The 20,387-nt window shown below is 48.2% G+C and overlaps 1 protein-coding gene across 2 annotated transcripts in view; it reads left to right on the top strand.

Annotated features, from left to right (window-relative positions):
* Positions 1-20,387, top strand: part of FAM168A (family with sequence similarity 168 member A) — a 134,554-nt gene that overhangs the window by 85,928 nt on the left and 28,239 nt on the right. Inside the window, exon 3 of one of the 2 annotated variants that reach the window (XM_082247405.1) lies at positions 19,761-19,886. The exons of the other annotated variant lie outside the window; for it this stretch is intronic. Coding sequence (XP_082103531.1) covers positions 19,761-19,886 — 126 coding nt within the window. The remainder of the gene's footprint in view (positions 1-19,760; positions 19,887-20,387) is intronic. 2 annotated transcript variants of the gene reach the window in all.

A 20,387-nucleotide genomic window follows, 5' to 3' on the forward strand; every position in this document is an offset into this window, starting at 1 on the left:
AAAACTGTTTCGATGGTCAACGGTCGGGCAATACAATATTCGGCCCCTGTATGTTGTCAACGTTTTTGACCAACGAACACTTTTTCATAAGTCAGTGGTCGAATGATCGGGCGATATTCTAATCGTGTATTCCGGCCATAAGACTTCTATCGCAGTTAATCTGGTAATACATTGTAAGCAGCCGTGGCTGGTGAATGAAAATTGGGGGGGGGGATGCAAAACCAACACCACCCCCCCCCGGCAATCAATTCTACCACCCCCTCCTGGGTTGGTCAGCCAGCATCCTTACCTCCTTCTCCGAGCGGCTGTGAGTCTCCTTTGGCTGTACGTCTCCTCCCTCTTCCTGGCCTTCCTTCTCTTTTCAGCCAATTAGGAAAGGGGTCTCACGACCTGCTTCCTGATTGGCTGGGAGGCAAATCAGTGTGATAATAGCGAATATTCATTCGCTATTGTCATACAACTAGGTGGGCTCAGGGCGCAGTGCTCCCGAGCCCACCCTGTTTTGAAGCCTATTAGAGCCTCTGGCTCTAATAATGTGCTTCAAAAAAAAAAAAAAAAAATTCCCCTATTGGAATCCATGCATCCGGCGCCCTGCATGTAGATTAGGGGGCCGGACGCATGGATGGGGGTCGGCGCCCCCAAAGGACGGGCCTTCACTGATTGTAAGAGAAGGTTGCACTAAAACAGATTAAATGTTCGACTTTCCCCTCTTCCATCCTTGTTAATACGATCCTTGTCTAGATGTCTGTAGACTCATCATGTGACATGCAGGGTCCTCGTTTCTAAAAGTAGGCAGTCCTCAATAGTGCAGAGAGAAGTGTTGACGTGCGTCATTAAATGTGGGTGCAGGACGCCATGGTGTATCCCTCCCCCCAGCAAGCAGGTCAATGACATACTGCACTCACTGAATGTCCTCAGTTTTTCTGGTACGGCAGATCATGTGACAGCAATCAGCCAATCAAGGAAGTCTGAAGAACTGTGTAAGCTACAACTCTGGCAACTCCTGGCTTACACACAAATGTTCTTCACTCCCGGAAATTGAAAAGAGCAAAAGGAAGGTAACTATGGGGGAGATTTACAAAAACTGGTGCACACAAAGTCTGGTGTGCATAGTAACCAGTCCACTTCTAACTTCAGCTTGTTCAATTAGGATTTGGTAATCAAACCTGGAAGCTGATTGGTTACTATGCAGAGTTGCACCAGATTCTGTGTGCACCAGTTTTAGTAAATCGCCCCCTGTGTGTTGCTGGGAAGGGATACATTAAAGTAGATGTAAACTCATTCACTAGAATCTCCTATTATTTATAATTCGGAAATTAAACTTTTGCCATAAATATAAATAAATATAATGGGCCCTGGGAGCTTTTAGCCTTAATGTGCAAGTACAAACAGCATATTAGTACATACCTGGCTGTCAGTACTCCCATTGGACATGGGCTCTGCCACATACCTGGCTGTCAGTACTCCCATTGGACGTGGGCTCTGCCACATACCTGGCTGTCAGTACTCCCATTGGACATGGGCTCTGCCACATACCGGGCTGTCAGTACTCCCATTGGACACGGGCTCTGCCACACACCTGGCTGTCAGTACTCCCATTGGACATGGGCTCTGCCACATACCTGGCTGTCAGTACTCCCATTGGACGTGGGCTCTGCCACATACCGGGCTGTCAGTACTCCCATTGGACACGGGCTCTGCCACATACCTGGCTGTCAGTACTCCCATTGGACGTGGGCTCTGCCACATACCTGGCTGTCAGTACTCCCATTGGACATGGGCTCTGCCACATACCGGGCTGTCAGTACTCCCATTGGACACGGGCTCTGCCACACACCTGGCTGTCAGTACTCCCATTGGACATGGGCTCTGCCACATACCTGGCTGTCAGTACTCCCATTGGACGTGGGCTCTGCCACATACCGGGCTGTCAGTACTCCCATTGGACGTGGGCTCTGCCACATACCTGGCTGTCAGTACTCCCATTGGACGTGGGTTTTGCCACATACCTGGCTGTCAGTACTCCCATTGGACATGGGCTCTGCCACATACCGGGCTGTCAGTACTCCCATTGGACACGGGCTCTGCCACACACCTGGCTGTCAGTACTCCCATTGGACATGGGCTCTGCCACATACCTAGCTGTCAGTGCTCTCATTGGACATGGGCTCTGCCACATACCGGGCTGTCAGTACTCCCATTGGACATGGCCTCTGCCACATACCTGGCCATCAGTACTCCCATTGGACACAGGCTCTGCCACATACCTGGCTGTCAGTACTCCCATTGGACGTGGGCTCTGCCACATACCGGGCTGTCAGTACTCCCATTGGACGTGGGCTCTGCCACATACCTGGCTGTCAGTACTCCCATTGGACGTGGGTTTTGCCACATACCTGGCTGTCAGTACTCCCATTGGACATGGGCTCTGCCACATACCGGGCTGTCAGTACTCCCATTGGACACGGGCTCTGCCACACACCTGGCTGTCAGTACTCCCATTGGACATGGGCTCTGCCACATACCTAGCTGTCAGTGCTCTCATTGGACATGGGCTCTGCCACATACCGGGCTGTCAGTACTCCCATTGGACATGGCCTCTGCCACATACCTGGCCATCAGTACTCCCATTGGACACAGGCTCTGCCACATACCTGGCTGTCAGTACTCCCATTGGACATGGGCTCTGCCACATACCTGGCTGTCAGTACTCCCATTGGACGTGGGCTCTGCCACATACCGGGCTGTCAGTACTCCCATTGGACATGGGCTCTGCCACATACCTGGCTGTCAGTACTCCCATTGGACGTGGGCTCTGCCACATACCTGGCTGTCAGTACTCCCATTGGACATGGGCTCTGCCACATACCGGGCTGTCAGTACTCCCATTGGACACGGGCTCTGCCACATACCTGGCTGTCAGTACTCCCATTGGACATGGGCTCTGCCACATACCTGGCTGTCAGTACTCCCATTGGACGTGGGCTCTGCCACACACCTGGCTGTCAGTACTCCCATTGGACATGGGCTCTGCCACATACCTGGCTGTCAGTACTCCCATTGGACGTGGGCTCTGCCACATACCTGGCTGTCAGTACTCCCATTGGACATGGGCTCTGCCACATACCGGGCTGTCAGTACTCCCATTGGACACGGGCTCTGCCACACACCTGGCTGTCAGTACTCCCATTGGACATGGGCTCTGCCACATACCTGGCTGTCAGTACTCCCATTGGACATGGGCTCTGCCACATACCGGGCTGTCAGTACTCCCATTGGACACGGGCTCTGCCACACACCTGGCTGTCAGTACTCCCATTGGACATGGCCTCTGGCACATACCTGGCCATCAGTACTCCCATTGGACACAGGCTCTGCCACATACCTGGCTGTCAGTACTCCCATTGGACATGGGCTCTGCCACATACCGGGCTGTCAGTACTCCCATTGGACACGGGCTCTGCCACACACCTGGCTGTCAGTACTCCCATTGAACATGGGCTCTGCCACATACCTGGCTGTCAGTACTCCCATTGGACATGGGCTCTGCCACATACCTGGCTGTCAGTACTCCCATTGGACATGGGCTCTGCCACATACCTAGCTGTCAGTATTCCCATTGGACATGAGCTCTGCCACATACCTAGCTGTCAGTACTCCCATTGGACATGGGCTCTGCCACATACCTGGCCGTCAGTACTCCCATTGGACATGAGCTCTGCCACATACCTGGCTGTCAGTACTCCCATTGGACATGGGCTCTGCCACACACCTGGCTGCCAGTACTCCCATTGGACATGGCCTCTGCCACATACCTGGCCATCAGTACTCCCATTGGACACAGGCTCTGCCACATACCTAGCTGTCAGTACTCCCATTGGACACGGGCTCTGCCACATACCTGGCTGTCAGTACTCCCATTGGACACGGGCTCTGCCACACACCTGGCTGTCAGTACTCCCATTGGACACGGGCTCTGCCACACACCTGGCTGTCAGTACTCCCATTGGACACGGGCTCTGCCACACACCTGGCTGTCAGTACTCCCATTGGACATGGGCTCTGCCACATACCGGGCTGTCAGTACTCCCATTGGACACGGGCTCTGCCACACACCTGGCTGTCAGTACTCCCATTGAACATGGGCTCTGCCACATACCTGGCTGTCAGTACTCCCATTGGACATGGGCTCTGCCACATACCTGGCTGTCAGTACTCCCATTGGACATGGGCTCTGCCACATACCTAGCTGTCAGTATTCCCATTGGACATGAGCTCTGCCACATACCTAGCTGTCAGTACTCCCATTGGACATGGGCTCTGCCACACACCTGGCTGTCAGTACTCCCATTGGACATGGCCTCTGCCACATACCTGGCCATCAGTACTCCCATTGGACACAGGCTCTGCCACATACCTAGCTGTCAGTACTCCCATTGGACACGGGCTCTGCCACATACCTGGCTGTCAGTACTCCCATTGGACACGGGCTCTGCCACACACCTGGCTGTCAGTACTCCCATTGGACACGGGCTCTGCCACACACCTGGCTGTCAGTACTCCCATTGGACACGGGCTCTGCCACACACCTGGCTGTCAGTACTCCCATTGGACATGGGCTCTGCCATCTTCTCCTGGTCTTCCAATTCTTTGGCCAATTGGTTGGCTGGGCTGTGATGACGCTGCTCCCATGTTGTGGCTCAGTGTACAATAATGTTGGCAGGCACTGAGAAGGCCCCAATAGGGTCTCTTCTGTTATATAAATCTTACCTGTGCATTTTTTTTTTAGGTTTATTGTCACTTTTCCATGTAACTATACACTCTCCAGCCACCTTATTAGGTACACCTTGCTAGTACCGGGTTGGACCCCCTTTTGCCTTCAGAACTGCCTTCATTCTTCGGGGCATAGATTCAACAAGGTGTTAGAAACGTTCCTCAGAGATTTTGCTCCATATTGACATGGTAGCATCACACAGTTGCTGTAGATTTGTCAGCTGCACATCCATGGTGCAAATCTCCCATTCCACCACATCCCAAAGGTGCTCTTTTGGATTGAGATGTGGTGAGTGTGGAGGCCATTGGAGGCCAGTGACCTCATTGTCATGTTCAAGAAACCAGTGGTGAGATAATTTGAGCTTTGTGACATGGTGCATTATCCTGCTGGAAGGAGCCATCAGAAGATGGGGACACTGTAGTCATAAAGGGAGTGACATGGTCAGCAACAATACTCAGGTAGGCCGTGGTATTCAAACAATGCTCAATTGGTAAGGGGCCCAAAGTGTGCCAAGAAAATATCCCCCACACCATTACACCACCACCACCAGCCTGAACCGCTGATACAAGGCAGGATGGATCCATGCTTTGATGTTGTTTACACCAAATTCTGACCCTACAATCTGAATGTTGCAGCTGAAATGGAGACTCATCAGACCAGGCAATGTTTTAACCAATCTTCTGTTGTCCGATTTTGGTGAGCCGGTGTGAATTGTAGCCTCAGTTTCCTGTTCTTAGCTCACAGGAGTGGCACCCGGGGTGCTCTTCTGCTGCTGTAGCCCATCTGCTTCAAGGGTTGATGTTTTGGGCATTCAGAGATGGTATTCTGCATACCTTGGTTGTAACGAATGGTTATTTGAGTTACTGTGGCCTTTCTACCATCTGCCCATTCTCCTCTGACCTGTGACATCTACAAGGCATTGTTGTCCACACAACTGCCACTCACTGGATATTTTTTCTTTTTTGGCCCATTCTCTGTAAACCTGAGAGATGGTTGTGTGTTAAAATCCCAGTAGATCAGCAGCTTTTGAAATACTCAGATCAGCCCGTCTGGTACCAACAATCATGTCACGTTCAAAATCACTTAACCACTTAAAGAGGAAGTAAACCCTCCTCTGACACTTTTACCTATAGGTAAGCCTATATTAAGGCTTACCTATAGGTACTGTAAATATCTCCTAAACATGTACCGTTTAGGAGATATTTACCTTACATGCAGCCAGTGACGTCACTGGCGCATGCGCTCTGAAGGAACGGCCGCTGGTGCCGTTCCTTCAGAGTCCCGTGCCGTGACCGTCGGCTCCCGCGCGTGCGCGGGAGTGACGTCACCGCGGCTCTGGCCAATCAGCTGGCCGGATGCCGCGATCCTGGAAGATGGGCGACTGAACATGTCGCCCGTCATACAGGTGAGTGAGCGGCACGGCGGGGGCTCGTTCTAAGGTAAGTATTTCATAATGAGCTAGTATGCGATGCATACTAGCTCATTATGTCTTTGTCTTTCAGGTTGTAAAAAAAAAAAAAAACATTTAAACGAGTTTACAAACTCTTTAAGGTCCAAGCCCATGTTTAAAAGTTAAAATCAGTATTTTCTCTATCGTTCATTGACAGACGCAGCTCCATATTCTTCTTGACCATTGGGTTATGCCGCCCCCTACAGGAGTAGGACACTAGGCAGGAGAAAGCTTTACCACGCCTATGGGGCAGTCCCTGCAGGCATACACCCACACATACTATAGCCTTCAGTTTGTTCCTGCCTAGTTTAGGAGTAGGACCTTGTTCCCAGCTGGGACTTTTTTTTTTTGGGAACCTTTTTGTATGACTTTATTTTTTTTAGTTAGTGTTCCTGAGAGAACTACAAGCAGCAGCCAGCTGGGTTTCAGACTGGATATACTAGATCCTCAAGGTCTCCCAGCCTGGCCAGCGAGCGTGAGCAGGTATAGTCCAGCACTAGGCCTCGCCATGACAGAGCCCCCCGATGGATGGGGGCTGGCCTACGAGTGAAACACTTTGCCGGGACACACACGTCCTGGGATGAGTCGCAGCGTACCCCCTGCCCGTCAGCACCCCCACCCCGGGTGGAGAGGTAGTCTGTTCGGAGTGGCGCCCACCTGATGCTGTGGTATGGTGAGTAAGTGTCCCCCCATTTCTCTGGGGTTTCTGGTGGATGTGGGCCCCCTCCCTGGGAGTAGCCCTCAGTTTCCCTAGCCTCTTGGTGTTACCAGGCCCCCCTTAGGCCTGTCCCCTCCCCCACAAGCAGGTTCCTACCTCTGGGGGGGGGGGGATGTATTGCGGTGGTTATGCAGGGGGAAGTTTTGTCCTGACGGGGTCTCCTCCTGGGACCCCCCGATGCCACTGTCTGAAGACCCCCCTGGGGGTCCTGGAGACTGCATGGCGTGCCGTGGGGGCTGCCATTTTGCTGTAGTTTTCTGCTTTGCATCAATATAAAGGTTTCTCATTGGAATGCAAGGGCAGCTGTGTTTTGGTAGTTCCCCATAGAAATGCATGGGGCGGCCATTTTCTTGAAGTGCACGATCCCTGGACAGCACGGGAGAAGCTAGGGGCCCTTGGCATAACCCAGATCGTTTCTCATCTCTGCACAGAACGTTCCTGCAGTCTCCAGACCATTTTGGTGGCATGTTTCTGGGGTCCCTGTAGGTATTCCTCACTCACCCTGCTGCAGGCTGTGTTAGGGCTGGGACTTGTGGTACCGCTGGTGCAGCGTTGCAGATCGCGGTTTTTGCAACTTTCTTAAAGTAACACTGCTTTTTTTGTACTCAGTGACTATGGAGTCCCAGGACCAAATCTCGCCTACAGACCCCCTCAGTGCAGTTGCGGGACCCTCCAGGTCGCAGCCCCTGTCTGCTTTTACAGCAGTTTAGGAAAACCTGGTATCAAAAGTGGATTTAGTTTTAAAAAATGCCACTAGCCGAAAGCGCCCTATGCCTTCACCTGCCTCTATAGTATCCTCAGATTCTGAGGTAGATGTGGTCGCCGCGGATGCATACCACCCTGGTGTATCTGCGTCCTCACATTCTGGCGGCGAGGAGGATATATCCTCGTCAGCTGCCACGCGGGAAAGCGCGCTGGTGGAGGCACTTATTGTGTCAGTGCAGGAAACCTTAAAAATGGCGGATGAGTCTACAGCGTCAGGGACGCAGGTGTCTTTTGCCATCCGCAAATCCCAGAAGACGGGCAAGGTTTTTCCCTGTCCGGAACTTTTTGACAACAATGACAGTGAACAGTAGCGCATCAAACGTTAGTGGTGCCTAAGCGCTTTAAAAGGCACTACCCCTTCGCGGAAGTGGTTTCCACTAGGTGGACCGTGCCACCAAAGGTGGATCATCCAGTTTCCAGACTAAACAAGTCTACTGTGGTCCCGATGGAAGAGTCCCAGGTATTTACAGACCCATTTTTCTAGACAACTCATGCAATCCATACATACAAAGAAAACAAAACAAAGAAGTTCAGAAATGAAGATATTTGTGATCAAATGGAATGACACCAGGCAAAAATTATTGAACCTGATAACTGAAATTTATTTAATACTTGCTACAAAATCCTTTGTTGGTAAAGACAGATTCAAGACGCTTCCTTGTGTGGATAAACTAGTCGCATGCATTGCTCAAGTTTGATTTCTGCCCATTCTTCAAATCTTGAAGGTCCCGTGGGTCTCTTCTATGAACTCTGATCTTTAGTTCTTTTCATAGATTTTATATTGGATTCAAGTCAGGTGATTGGCTGGGCCATTGTATCAGCTTTATTTTCTTTTTCTTTGAAACCATTTGAGAGGTTCCTTGGCTTTGTGTTTGGGATGATTGTCCTGCTGAAATGTCCACCCTCGTTTCATCTTCATCATGCTAGTAGACAGCAGCAGATTGTTATCAAGAATGTCTTGGTACATTTTTCCATTCATCCTTCCTTCAATGAAATTAAGTTTGCCAGTACTGTATGCTAAAAACAGCCCCACACCATGATGTTCTCACCTCCAAACCTCACGGTTGGTATGAGGGTGTTTTTGGGGTGATGTGCCATTTGACCTCCAAACATGGTGTGTATTATGGCATCCAAAGAGTTCAATACTGGTTTTATCTGACCAGACTATATTCTCCCAGTATTTCACAGGCTTGTCTCAAGCCTCGTACACACGATCAGATTATCGGACGATCTTTCGTTCGTTTTTTGTTGCATGCTGGTCTCATGTCGAAAGTGAAGAAGTTACTTTCATACGAAAATCCCGTACGACCAAATTCTACTTCAGAAGTGATGTCATGTGTTGAATTGTTTTGTATGTGTTCTTTCTTTGCTGAGCATGCCTAGTCTTGCTCTTAAGATTTTATTTTGGACGAAAACTGTACTAATTAAATGAAAATCAGATGTGTTGACGTACGATAAAAATTTTATAGCCTGCACATCCAGTTTTTGTCGTCCGAAAATTTGTAATCGGCTGTCGAAAGCACCATACTAACGATCCGAAAATGGCAGATTGTTCTTCGGACTAAATTTTACTTCCGATTTTAGTATCATGTGTATGGGCCTTAAATGTTGTGCAGCAAACTTTAAATGAGCTTCAACATGCTTTTTCTTCAGCAATGGAGTCTTGCATGGTGAGCGTGTATACAGACCATGGCGGTTGAGTGCATTACTTATTGTTTTTTTTGAAACAATTGTACCTCCTAATTCCAGATCTTTCTGAAGCTCTCCACAAGTGGTCCTTGGCTCTTCGATAACTCTTCTGATAATTCTTTTCTCTCCTCTGTCAGAAATCTTGCAAGGAGTACCTAGTCGTGGCCGGTTTATGGTGAAATTATCTTCTTTCCACTTCCATGTTATTGCCCCATCAGTGCCCACTGGAACATTCAGAAGTTTAGAAATTATTCTGTAACCAATGCCATCAATATGTTTTGCAAAAATAAGGTTGCCCAGATCTTGAGAGAGCTCTTTGCTTTTATTCATTATGAGATGTTTCTTGTTGGTAATGAGACCCTTTTATAGGGCCATCAGTTGAGAGTGAACCAGCTGATATTAATTTGCACTGGCAAGGGGCAGGATTGCTTTCTAATTACTGATAGATTTCAGCTGATGTCTTTTTTCACCTCCCTTTCTTCCTGTGTCCGATACGTTTTTCCTGTCATTCCATTTTTTTTTATAAAAAACATAATTTCTGAACTTATTTGTTTTGGTGTCTTTGTATTAGGGATTGACCGATATATCGAGGGCCGATATGCACTTTCCCCAATATATCGGAATCGGCCCCGGAGGTTACTGATATTGCCGATATTTCAGGAAAGTGCTTGTGCCGGAGTGATGCCTGCAGCTAGAGGCATCACCCCGGTACCGGCGTCCATAGCTGACGGTCGGCTGTCTGGTAATGACAACCAATGTGGCTGAGAAGCCGCTCGACTGTCATTCCAAGGAGCGGGAGGGGACGCCCTCCCGCCGCCTTCCGCGGCTCGCCGGGTCTCACGTCCCCCCGAGAGACCTGGGCAACCTACCTGCACGGCTGCAAAAGACCCAATCAAAGCAGCATTCAGCTCTGATCGGGTCTCCATGTCAAAACCCGGAAGTGCTGTCATGACATCACTTCCGGGTACTCAGCGCCAAGTTCAAAAAAATTACAGCATTCAAAACAGCCAAACTTGGCGTTTTGAATGTTTTTAAGTGCAGAGGAGGGGTTTGGGGTCTTTTAGACCTCCAGATCCCTCCACAAGAGTACCTGTAAAAAAAAAAAAAAAAAAATTTTAAATGCCTGAAAATATCGGCCGATACCGATATGCGATGACCAAAATATTGGTATCAGCATTAAAAAACCGATATCGGTCAATCACTACTTTGTTTGTATGGATTGCGTGGGTTGTTACCGGCGTGGTGAAAATATATTTACCTAGAAAAATGGTTATGTGTTCAGTACTTATTTTAGCCGCTGTACGTTTTTTTTTTTTTTTTTACTCTTTGTCTTCGTTTTAGGACAACCACAATTTATAATAAAGCCGCCGCTTGAGACGAATTCATAGCCATGTCTGACATCCAACATCTTTTGTGTTCCAATTTAGACACTTTCTTCCTGTGGCAGTTTGATCCGAGACCTTCAAAGTGCCACAAGATTGACATCTCAGCGCAGTATGAGAAATAAAAAAAAAAAAAAGAATAACTCCAGCGAGGTCACATTGATCAACCAGCAGAATCCATGTTTGATTTATGTTTGAGGGCTGCATTTGCCTGTCAGTCAAGAGCTGTCATTCTCTATGCAGCTGCCGGAGGAAGATGAAAATTCAGCGGGTTCTTGTCAGGATACTGATGTTGCCGCCTCTTGATCGCGGCAAGGCTTCTGCCGTTCTCGGATAGATTGTGTTTTATCTTTGACATTTATCCGAAAGCAGTGGAGTATGTAACTCCTGATGTACGGTTTGGCCCCCTTTGTTTTCCGATGAAGTAGCAGAGCCAGGTAAGGATTCGAGGCAGACAGGTGCACAAGCCAACCTACCAACGTCCTTCAGATAGTGAACCTAATGCAGAGATAATTGCTTGATTCCCCCATCAGCACAATTAGTGTCCTGCAGCACTATTGTATTCTGCCGACAGGGAGCCTTCCCTGCTGGTAAAACAAAATTAATACTGCCAGTGGCTATAGCTGCCAGCCATAATCACACACAAAAATCAGCAGGTTGGTTGTACTGCAGGCAATTGATGGATGGACCTCAGTACAACCAGCCAGCCCATAGATGGATTAAATCTCAGCCAGGCCTTGCTGAACTAGCCAAAACTCACCCCATTTAGATAGCTTAGGATGGAACTTTAAGAAAGCAGCTAAATACAAAGCAGTAATATATCTATGCACACATGTGCAAGGCTTGGGTTTTAGCTAACTTTATTGCAGATTGATTTGTTGGCAGCATTGCTGCTCCTCTTACCAGGCCCTTTGACTGTGTTGTCCAGCTCTCCTGCAACACTTGGCTGTCTAGTCTTTAGTCACAGCACCCTGCTGCTCAGCTTACCTCTGGCCTATAGATTGGGGTTCTCCTTAGACCCCAGATAACCGGTTATTTGACTCCTGGAACTGAGACACCCTGTCTCTTGGCTTCTGGCTGGGCCCTCTGAACCCTCAATGAGACCCTCTGTCTCTTGGCTTCTGGCTGGGCCTTCTGACCCCTCAATGAGACCCTCTGTCTCTTGGCTTCTGGCTGGGCCCTCTGACCCCTCAATGAGACCCTCTGTCTCTTGGCTTCTGGCTGGGCCCTCTGACCCCTCAATGAGACCCTCTGTCTCGGCTTCTGGCTGGGCCCTCTGACCCCTCAATGAGACCCTCTGTCTCTTGGCGTCTGGCTGGGCCCTCTGACCCCTCGATGAGACCCTCTGTCTCTTTGCTTCTGGCTGGGCCCTCTGACCCCTCAATGAGACCCTCTGTCTCGGCTTCTGGCTTGGCCCTCTGACCCCTCAATGAGACCCTCTGTCTCGGCTTCTGGCTGGGCCCTCTGACCCCTCAATGAGACCCTCTGTCTCTTGGCGTCTGGCTGGGCCCTCTGACCCCTCGATGAGACCCTCTGTCTCTTTGCTTCTGGCTTGGCCATCTGACCCCTCAATGAGACCCTCTGTCTCGGCTTCTGGCTGGGCCCTCTGACCCCTCAATGAGACCCTCTGTCTCGGCTTCTGGCTGGGCCCTCTGACCCCTCAATGAGACCCTGTGTCTCTTGGCTTCTGGCTGGGCCCTCTGACCCCTCAATGAGTCCCTCTGCCTCTTGGCTTCTGGCTGGGCCCTCTGACCCCTCAATGAGACCCTCTGTCTCTTGGCTTCTGGCTGGGCACTCTGAACCCTCAATGAGATGCTCTGGCTTCTGGCTGGGCCCTCTGACCCCTCAATGAGACCCTCTGTCTCTTGGCTTCTGGCTGGGCCCTCTGACCCCTCAATGAGACCCTCTGTCTCTTGGCTTCTGGCTGGGCCCTCTGACCCCTCAATGAGACCCTCTGTCTCGGCTTCTGGCTGGGCCCTCTGACCCCTCAATGAGACCCTCTGTCTCTTGGCGTCTGGCTGGGCCCTCTGACCCCTCGATGAGACCCTCTGTCTCTTTGCTTCTGGCTGGGCCCTCTGACCCCTCAATGAGACCCTCTGTCTCTTGGCTTCTGGCTGGGCCCTCTGACCCCTCAATGAGACCCTCTGTCTCGGCTTCTGGCTGGGCCCTCTGACCCCTCAATGAGACCCTCTGTCTCTTGGCGTCTGGCTGGGCCCTCTGACCCCTTGATGAGACCCTCTGTCTTTGCATCTGGCTGGGCCCTCTGACCCCTCAATGAGACCCTCTGTCTCGGCTTCTGGCTGGGCCCTCTGACCCCTCAATGAGATTCTCTGTCTCGGCTTCTGGCTGGGCCCTCTGACCCCTCAATCTGTGTCTCTTGGCTTCTGGCTGGGCCCTCTGACCCCTCAATGAGACCCTCTGTCTCTTGGCTTCTGGCTGGGCACTCTGAACCCTCAATGAGATGCTCTGTCTCCTGGCTTCTGGCTGGGCCCTCTGACCCCTCAATGAGACCCTCTGTCTCTTGGCTACTGGCTGGCTGGGCCCTCTGACCCCACAATGAGACCCTCTGTCTCTTGGTGTCTGGCTGGGCCCTCTGACGCCTAGATGAGACCCTCTATCTCTTGGCTTCTGGCTAGGCCCTCTGACCCCTCGATGAGTCCCTCTGTCTCTTGGCTCTTGGTTGGCCACTCTTACCTCTCGGTGAGACCTCTGTCTCGTGGCTTCTGGCTGGGGCCCCCTGACCATGGGTGAGACCTTCCTTCTCCCACACTGGGGGCAGTCTCCAAAGCTGTCTCTAAACTGGGAGCTCTGAGCTATCCTCAGAACTGCGTATATAATGACCCTGCACACCTGTGTAGTCAGCCCGGTTGCAGGCATCTAGCAAAACTCGGAGACAGGATTGACTGTTCGTATCCAGAACAACAGAATCTGGAGAAAGCCAAAAAACACATCTTTCTCCACTCAGAAATGAGAGTTCTGAACCTTGAATCAACCCTTAATGCGAATCATGTGTCACATTTTCCTATATTCTTACAGTGACAGAGTCTCTCTCTGTCACACTCTTAAGAAAAAGCTGTTTGTTTCACCATGTCCTTTTCAGACTGATTCTAAATGGGAGGGTCTGGCTTTTTTTTTAATATGTTTACTTTAAGTTTACATAACTAGAATTTGCCCAACAGTATCGAATAACAATACCTTAGCAATAAAGGTACAGCAACACTGTATGCAATATAAGTAAAACAAGCATTAGGATGTGTAGTATAAGCAAAACATTCCTGCATAATCGTAGTGATAAGTTTTCTCACATTGGAACGTGGAGACTAGCTCATTTTAATCACCTGGTGCACTCTCAGTGTTCTGGTGAGAAAAGCTTCAGGGTCCGCATCCCTTTAGAAGTATTGAAGTGGTTGTAAACCTCCGATGTGAAATATAAACAAAGCATATCCCTCTATACAATGTACTTGTCTCAGTCTAGAGCACTAAGTGTCATTTCTGTCTGCTGCCTCCTTCCTCTGCTATCAGCATGAGTCACTTCTGACAAGTTTTCCTGACACCAAGAGAAAAAAGGTGACAGGGGAGGGGGGATCTCCAGCACACAGTCTGTGATTGATATCCTCAGCTCTGTTCCTGTGTGATGAGGGGGTGTGTCCCTCCCCTCCAATCAGATCTCAGAGCTCTCCTCACTGAGCTTTGCAGAGTGTAAATTCAGCTCTCCACCTCCTTTTCTCTGAACTCTCAGACAAGCTTTATAAAAAATCTGCAATTTAAAGGGATTTAAAGAAGAGAAAAGTGCAGATAAACAAGTACAACTTATGTAGGAGGATTTGATTTGTATCACCTGAGGCCAGTCACTGCACTGGGTAAATGGAAGGGTTTACAACCAGCTTGGGGAGTATCTTACCAAAACTGAAATTCCTATTGCAGGTTGTACCTAAAATCTGAACCATAACTTAGTTCATACTTCTAGGAAAATCAGTAAACCAATTGCACAAGCAGGAAAATACATTGTTGGAGACGTTCTGTACTCCCAACAGTGTAGGAAATGCCTCCAGGTGGCCATGTTGCATGAAATTTTACAGAATATCAGAGCAGCTGCAGATTGAAAAAGAAAAGTCATTTGTAGCAACATTAAAATACAAGATGGCAACCTTGGGCAACATATCTCCACGTTCCTTTACCTCAGACTGATAGCAGGGTAAGGTCCCTATGCTCCTCCTCCCCTGCTCCGTCTCCTCTTTAACCCAGATTTTCCTTCTTTTTCGGGGCACTTCCTTTCCCTTTAACTTCCTCTTCCTGTTCTCCTGTTTCTTTTTTCTTCTCGTTAATTATTTGTTTTTTTTGTTTCGCAAGTTTTTGTAATTTTATTTCTCTGAAACTCTCGGTGCCTATTGGGTCCACCTACATGTGATAATATTCAAAGGATGACACCTTCTCTGATAAGTCATTTTGCTACCACAGGTTATGGCAGGGCTTGACAAATTTGCTTAGAATCTAGGAGCCAGCAAAAAAAGTTAGGAGACCGCTTTTTAAATCCGCTGCCCAGCGCCCCGAACTGCACGTCCGGGGTGTCAGGCAATAAGAATTGTTTGCGCCTGGTGCCAAGTGATAAAAAAAAAATGAAAATTGAAAAAAAGGTGGCACTGACAAGGCTGCGCTGATGGGCATTGATGAGGTGGCACTGGCAGGTGACACTGATGAGGCTGCACTGATGGGCACTGACAGGTGGCACTGATGGGCACTGACAGGTGGCACTGATGGGCACTGACAGGCGGCACTGATGAGCACTGACAGGTGGCACTGATGGGCATTGATAGGTGGCACTGATAAGCACTGATGATGTGGTAATGATAGTCGCACTCCCAATCAAGCCCAGCTGTCAACCTTGGAAGATGATGATAGAATAAATTGGCGTTATGCGCCAATAATACCTGTGCAAATGGTAAAAGGTGTAGATAATATTCAAGTATATAGTAAGTGTTAAAAAAATCCATAAAGTGCAATATAAAAGTGCATATATGACACAAATTTATATATTGGTGTAAACCAAAGAAAGGGGCTGCAGCTGAATCGTGAAAATGTGGTATAAAATACACCTAAAGTGCACTATGTGATTAATAAATATATTAAATATACCGTATATACTGAAGTATAAGCCGAGTTTTTCAGCATGTTTTTTCATGCTGAAAATGCACCCCTCGGCTTATACTCGAGTCACTGACTGGAGTGTCTTTTTAAAAATGGCGCCGCTCGGCGCCGACGTGTCACTGCGCATGTGCCGCATGCCCGAGAATAGCCGAACACCCGAGCATCGGCGGCGCATTTGCGGTGACGTATGAAGGCGCCGGGTGGCGCGATTTTTAAATAGAAGACGGTGCCTCACCGACAGGTAAGCGAGACGCCTCCGCAGCCCCTGCATTTCCTCATGCAGTGCTGCGGGCATGGTACAGGACATTCTCCTGTACCATGCCCGCAGCACTGCATCTCCTGTGCCATGCCTGTAATTACTGTGCCATCCCTATACCTACTGTGCCATCACTATACCTACTGTGCCATGCCTGTACATACTGTGCCATGCCTGTACCATCACCTGTGCTATGCCTATACCATCACCTGTGCCATGCCTGTACCATGACCTGTGCCATGCCTGTACCATCACCTGTGCCCTGACCTGTGCCATGCCTGTACCATCACCTGTGCCCTGACCTGTGCCATGCCTGTACCATCACCTGTGCCCTGACCTGTGCCATGCCTGTACCATCACCTGTGCCCTGACCTGTGCCATGCCTGTACCATCACCTGTGCCATGCCTGTACCATCACCTGTGCCCTGACCTGTGCCCTGACCTGTGCCATGCCTGTACCATGACCTGTGCCCTGACCTGTACCATGACCTGTACCATGACCTGTACCATGACCTGTGCCATGCCTGTGCCATGCCTGTACCATGACCTGTGCCATGCCTGTACCATCACCTGTGCCATGCCTGTACCATCACCTGTGCCATGCCTGTACCATCACCTGTGCCATGCCTGTACCATCACCTGTGCCATGCCTGTACCATCACCTGTGCCCTGACCTGTGCAATGCCTGTACTATGCCCACAGCTCCTGTTTTGTGTCTCGTGGTGGACCAGTTGGGTTCAGTAGCTGCTGCATTTCCCACCCTAGGCTTATACTCGAGTCAATAAGTTTTCCCACTTTTTTGTGCTTAAAGTAGGGGTCTCGGCTTATATTCGGGTCGGCTTATACTCGAGTATATACGGTATTGTAATTTATAAACTCTTAAATATAAAGTGCATAATCAAGTATAAAGTGCATCAACAAGTAAATGGGGAATTATAAATAATAATCCTATACAAAGTGCATTATCAAATATAAAGTGCATCAACAATAGGTAAATAAGTGAATCATAGGTAAAGTCCCATACACCAACAGAAATTAAATGGTGCAGTCTCCAAAGGATGATTCTTCCTCATGAAACAAATCTTCACTCCCTTCACAACATGGACACCCAGTGTATGGGAATGCTTACCAGAAGGCACCGACCCCTTAATTATAGGGGGTCAATGCAAGCAGAGTTGTGACACAATGATCAGAATCCAGAGCAAGTCTGAGCCCTCCTGAAGGATCCACCTTACAATCGCCAGTATATCAGAATTATTTCACACTCCTCCGCCAACCTCACGCTCCTCAGCGGTATATAAATAAAGGAATGGCCAAAAATGGTGAAGTACGTTCAAGCAATTTAATGAGAATAAGGTAGATACACTTACATTTAAAACAGTATAACGGGCATTCAATCAAAACAGGATCCAGAGATGACACAAGCAAGTGCCGCACTCCCATAGTTTGTAGACGCGATGACTTTTGAGCAAACCAATCAAAATACGCTTATTAGGATTTTTTGTAGCAGAATACATATTGGCCTAAACTGATGAAAAACATTTATTTTTTAATTTTTTTTTATTGGGAATGTTTTATAGCAGAAAGTAAAAAATATTGTGTTCCCCCCCCCCCCCCCCCCTGAATTGTCGCTCTTTTTTTGCTTTAGCGCAATAAAAGAATAAAAACCGCAGAGGTGACCAAATACCACCATAAGAAAGTTCTATTTGTGAGAAAAAAGGACATCAATTTTATTTGGGTACAGCGTCGCTTGACCGTGCAATTGTCAGTTAAATTAACGCAGTGCCATATCGCAAAAAAAAATGGCCTGGTCATTAAGGGGTAAAACCTTCCGGTCATTAAGTGGTTAAAGTGGATGTAAACTCTGACATATACCCGGTGAAGTGAACTGCCTCAGATGATAAACAGATTAAACAAATCTCCCTACATACATTTTATTTGTATATCTGCTATCTCCAGCTTTCTACGCTGTTTAGAAAGTGAACATTGTGTTAGAGTTTTTTCTTCCGGTTTCAGCACTGGGTGTGGAGTCTTGGCATACACTGTGTGACAGCTGATTGGAGGAAAGGCACCCCCCCCCCCCCCCCAATAGGCAGAGAAACATGCAGAGTTGTGCTGTGAATTGACCAGCTCTCTACTAATCTATCTCTAATCACCCTCCCTGACACAAATTTCCAGCTGCTTTTATCTCCTCTGTCAGAGAACTTGTCAGAAGTTATCATGCTGATAACAGAGGAAAGGATCAGCAGAAAGGCACGGAACTTAGAGCTTTGGAGAGAGAGAAGTAAACACTACAGATCTATGTGCCCAGGGCAGATTTCATGAATGGGGTTTACATCCACTTTAAATTACAAGATGGCTTGTATAGAAATTGTATATGCTATATTATTTTTTTTTTGCAGGGGATTTCTGTAATGGGACCTCAAGCTCTGTGCTGGCTTCTGGGACATGTAGTGAGCCAGTTTCATGTGAAATATATATATATTTGTAATTCATCAACTGGCATCCCGACTGGGTACCTCCGTTGACGGATGCTCCTAGTGCTTCCCGAGGGCTCCAAGCACTCCACCAGACGCCATAACCACCTCAGACCCCACAAACTGCCGCAGCTTGGTCGGGGTCTCGCCGTCTCCTACCCACCCTGGACCTACGACAAGGCTCCAGGTTCCAGTGGGTGAACCTCTCTTTCTCCAGAGAGTGAAGCAGGAACAAGAACAATCTCTTGCAAAAGCTTAGTGATTATCCAAGGGAGTATGAAGAGCATAGCAATCCCTTGTAGCAGATTCCCCCAATAAGAGACAGGACTCTTGAGGGTGAAGTAGAACTCTAGGTTTAATGGTACAGCTGCTCTTTTATACAGTTTCCCTCCACAAGGTTACTGCCCAGGTGGACCTTGTGGGGAACAGGACATGAAATTCACAATCCAATAAAAACAGAGTTTTACACTCAGTCACTCCCATGCAGTGTACACAATCCCTCCCCTCTGCCTGATTACATTATCACATGCAGATAAATTGTATACAGAAACAGAATTAACCTGAACTAATTATCTAGCCATCTGGACAGAATACACATCCCACTTCATTACACAAACAATAGGAAGAGAGCCTGTCTGACATTGAAGTTCAATACACATTATCGCAATACACAAACAATAGGGAAAGCCTGTCTCTGACATTGAAGGACATAGAACAGAATCCAATGTGTATAGCTCTTTCAATGAACATGTTCAGAATCAAACAGGAAAAGTCCTCACATATTTCTCGAGATACATGGCTGACAAATATTACTGTCCCACTTGAAGCAATTCAAACCATTAAGTATCTCTCTTTCACACCCAGTGACAGTGAGTACCGTCACAATATTTTTTTACCATCTGCTTTTGGGCTAATGTATGATAAGAGAATGTGATTTTATATGTGTTCTGATGAAGGTTCGTCCCAAGCATTTGTCCGGTGTGTTGGCAGTAGTGAGCAGGTCCCCCCTGATTGGCACAGGCTGCCATGCGGGGATGAGGAAGTCTGAATCCCCCCCACCATGGTGTAACCTTCTTTTTTTTTTTTTTCTATTTTGTCTTTAAGCAACACTTCTGATGAAACAAGCATGGCCACAGACCTCATCATCCTGTGCCAACGAGGGCACTTACCACCTGCCTGTGGACAATGGCTCTGAGAACAGGACTTACCAGGCTTCTTCTGCAGCTTTCAGTAAATAATCCATTTTCTCTCTTTACTTGCTGACTCAGCGCTCGTCTGGCTATAGATCACACCGTCGTCATTATCTTTTTTGTTGGCAGCCTTAGAAAACACATTAATACCAGGCAGATGTTCTCCTCTCAGTATGGGGAAAGATGAACTATGTCTTTCTTTCATATATATATACATATATATATATATACAGTATCTCACAAAAGTGAGTGCACCCCTCACATTTTTGTAAATATTTTATTCTATCTTTTCATGTGACAACACTGAAGAAATGACACTTTGCTACAATGTAAAGTAGTGAGTGTACAGCTTGCATAACAGTGTAAATTTGCTGTCCCCTCAAAAGAACTCAACACACAGCCATTAATGTCTAAACCGCTGGCAACAAAAGTGAGTACACCCCTAAGTCAAAATGTCCAAATTGGGCCCAAATTTTCAATATTTTGTGTAGCCACCATTTTTTTCCAGCAGTGCCTTAACCCTCTTGGGTATGGAGTTCAC

Source organism: Pelophylax lessonae (genome assembly GCF_965119305.1).
Source record: "Pelophylax lessonae genome assembly, chromosome: 2".
NCBI lineage: Eukaryota > Metazoa > Chordata > Amphibia > Anura > Ranidae > Pelophylax > Pelophylax lessonae.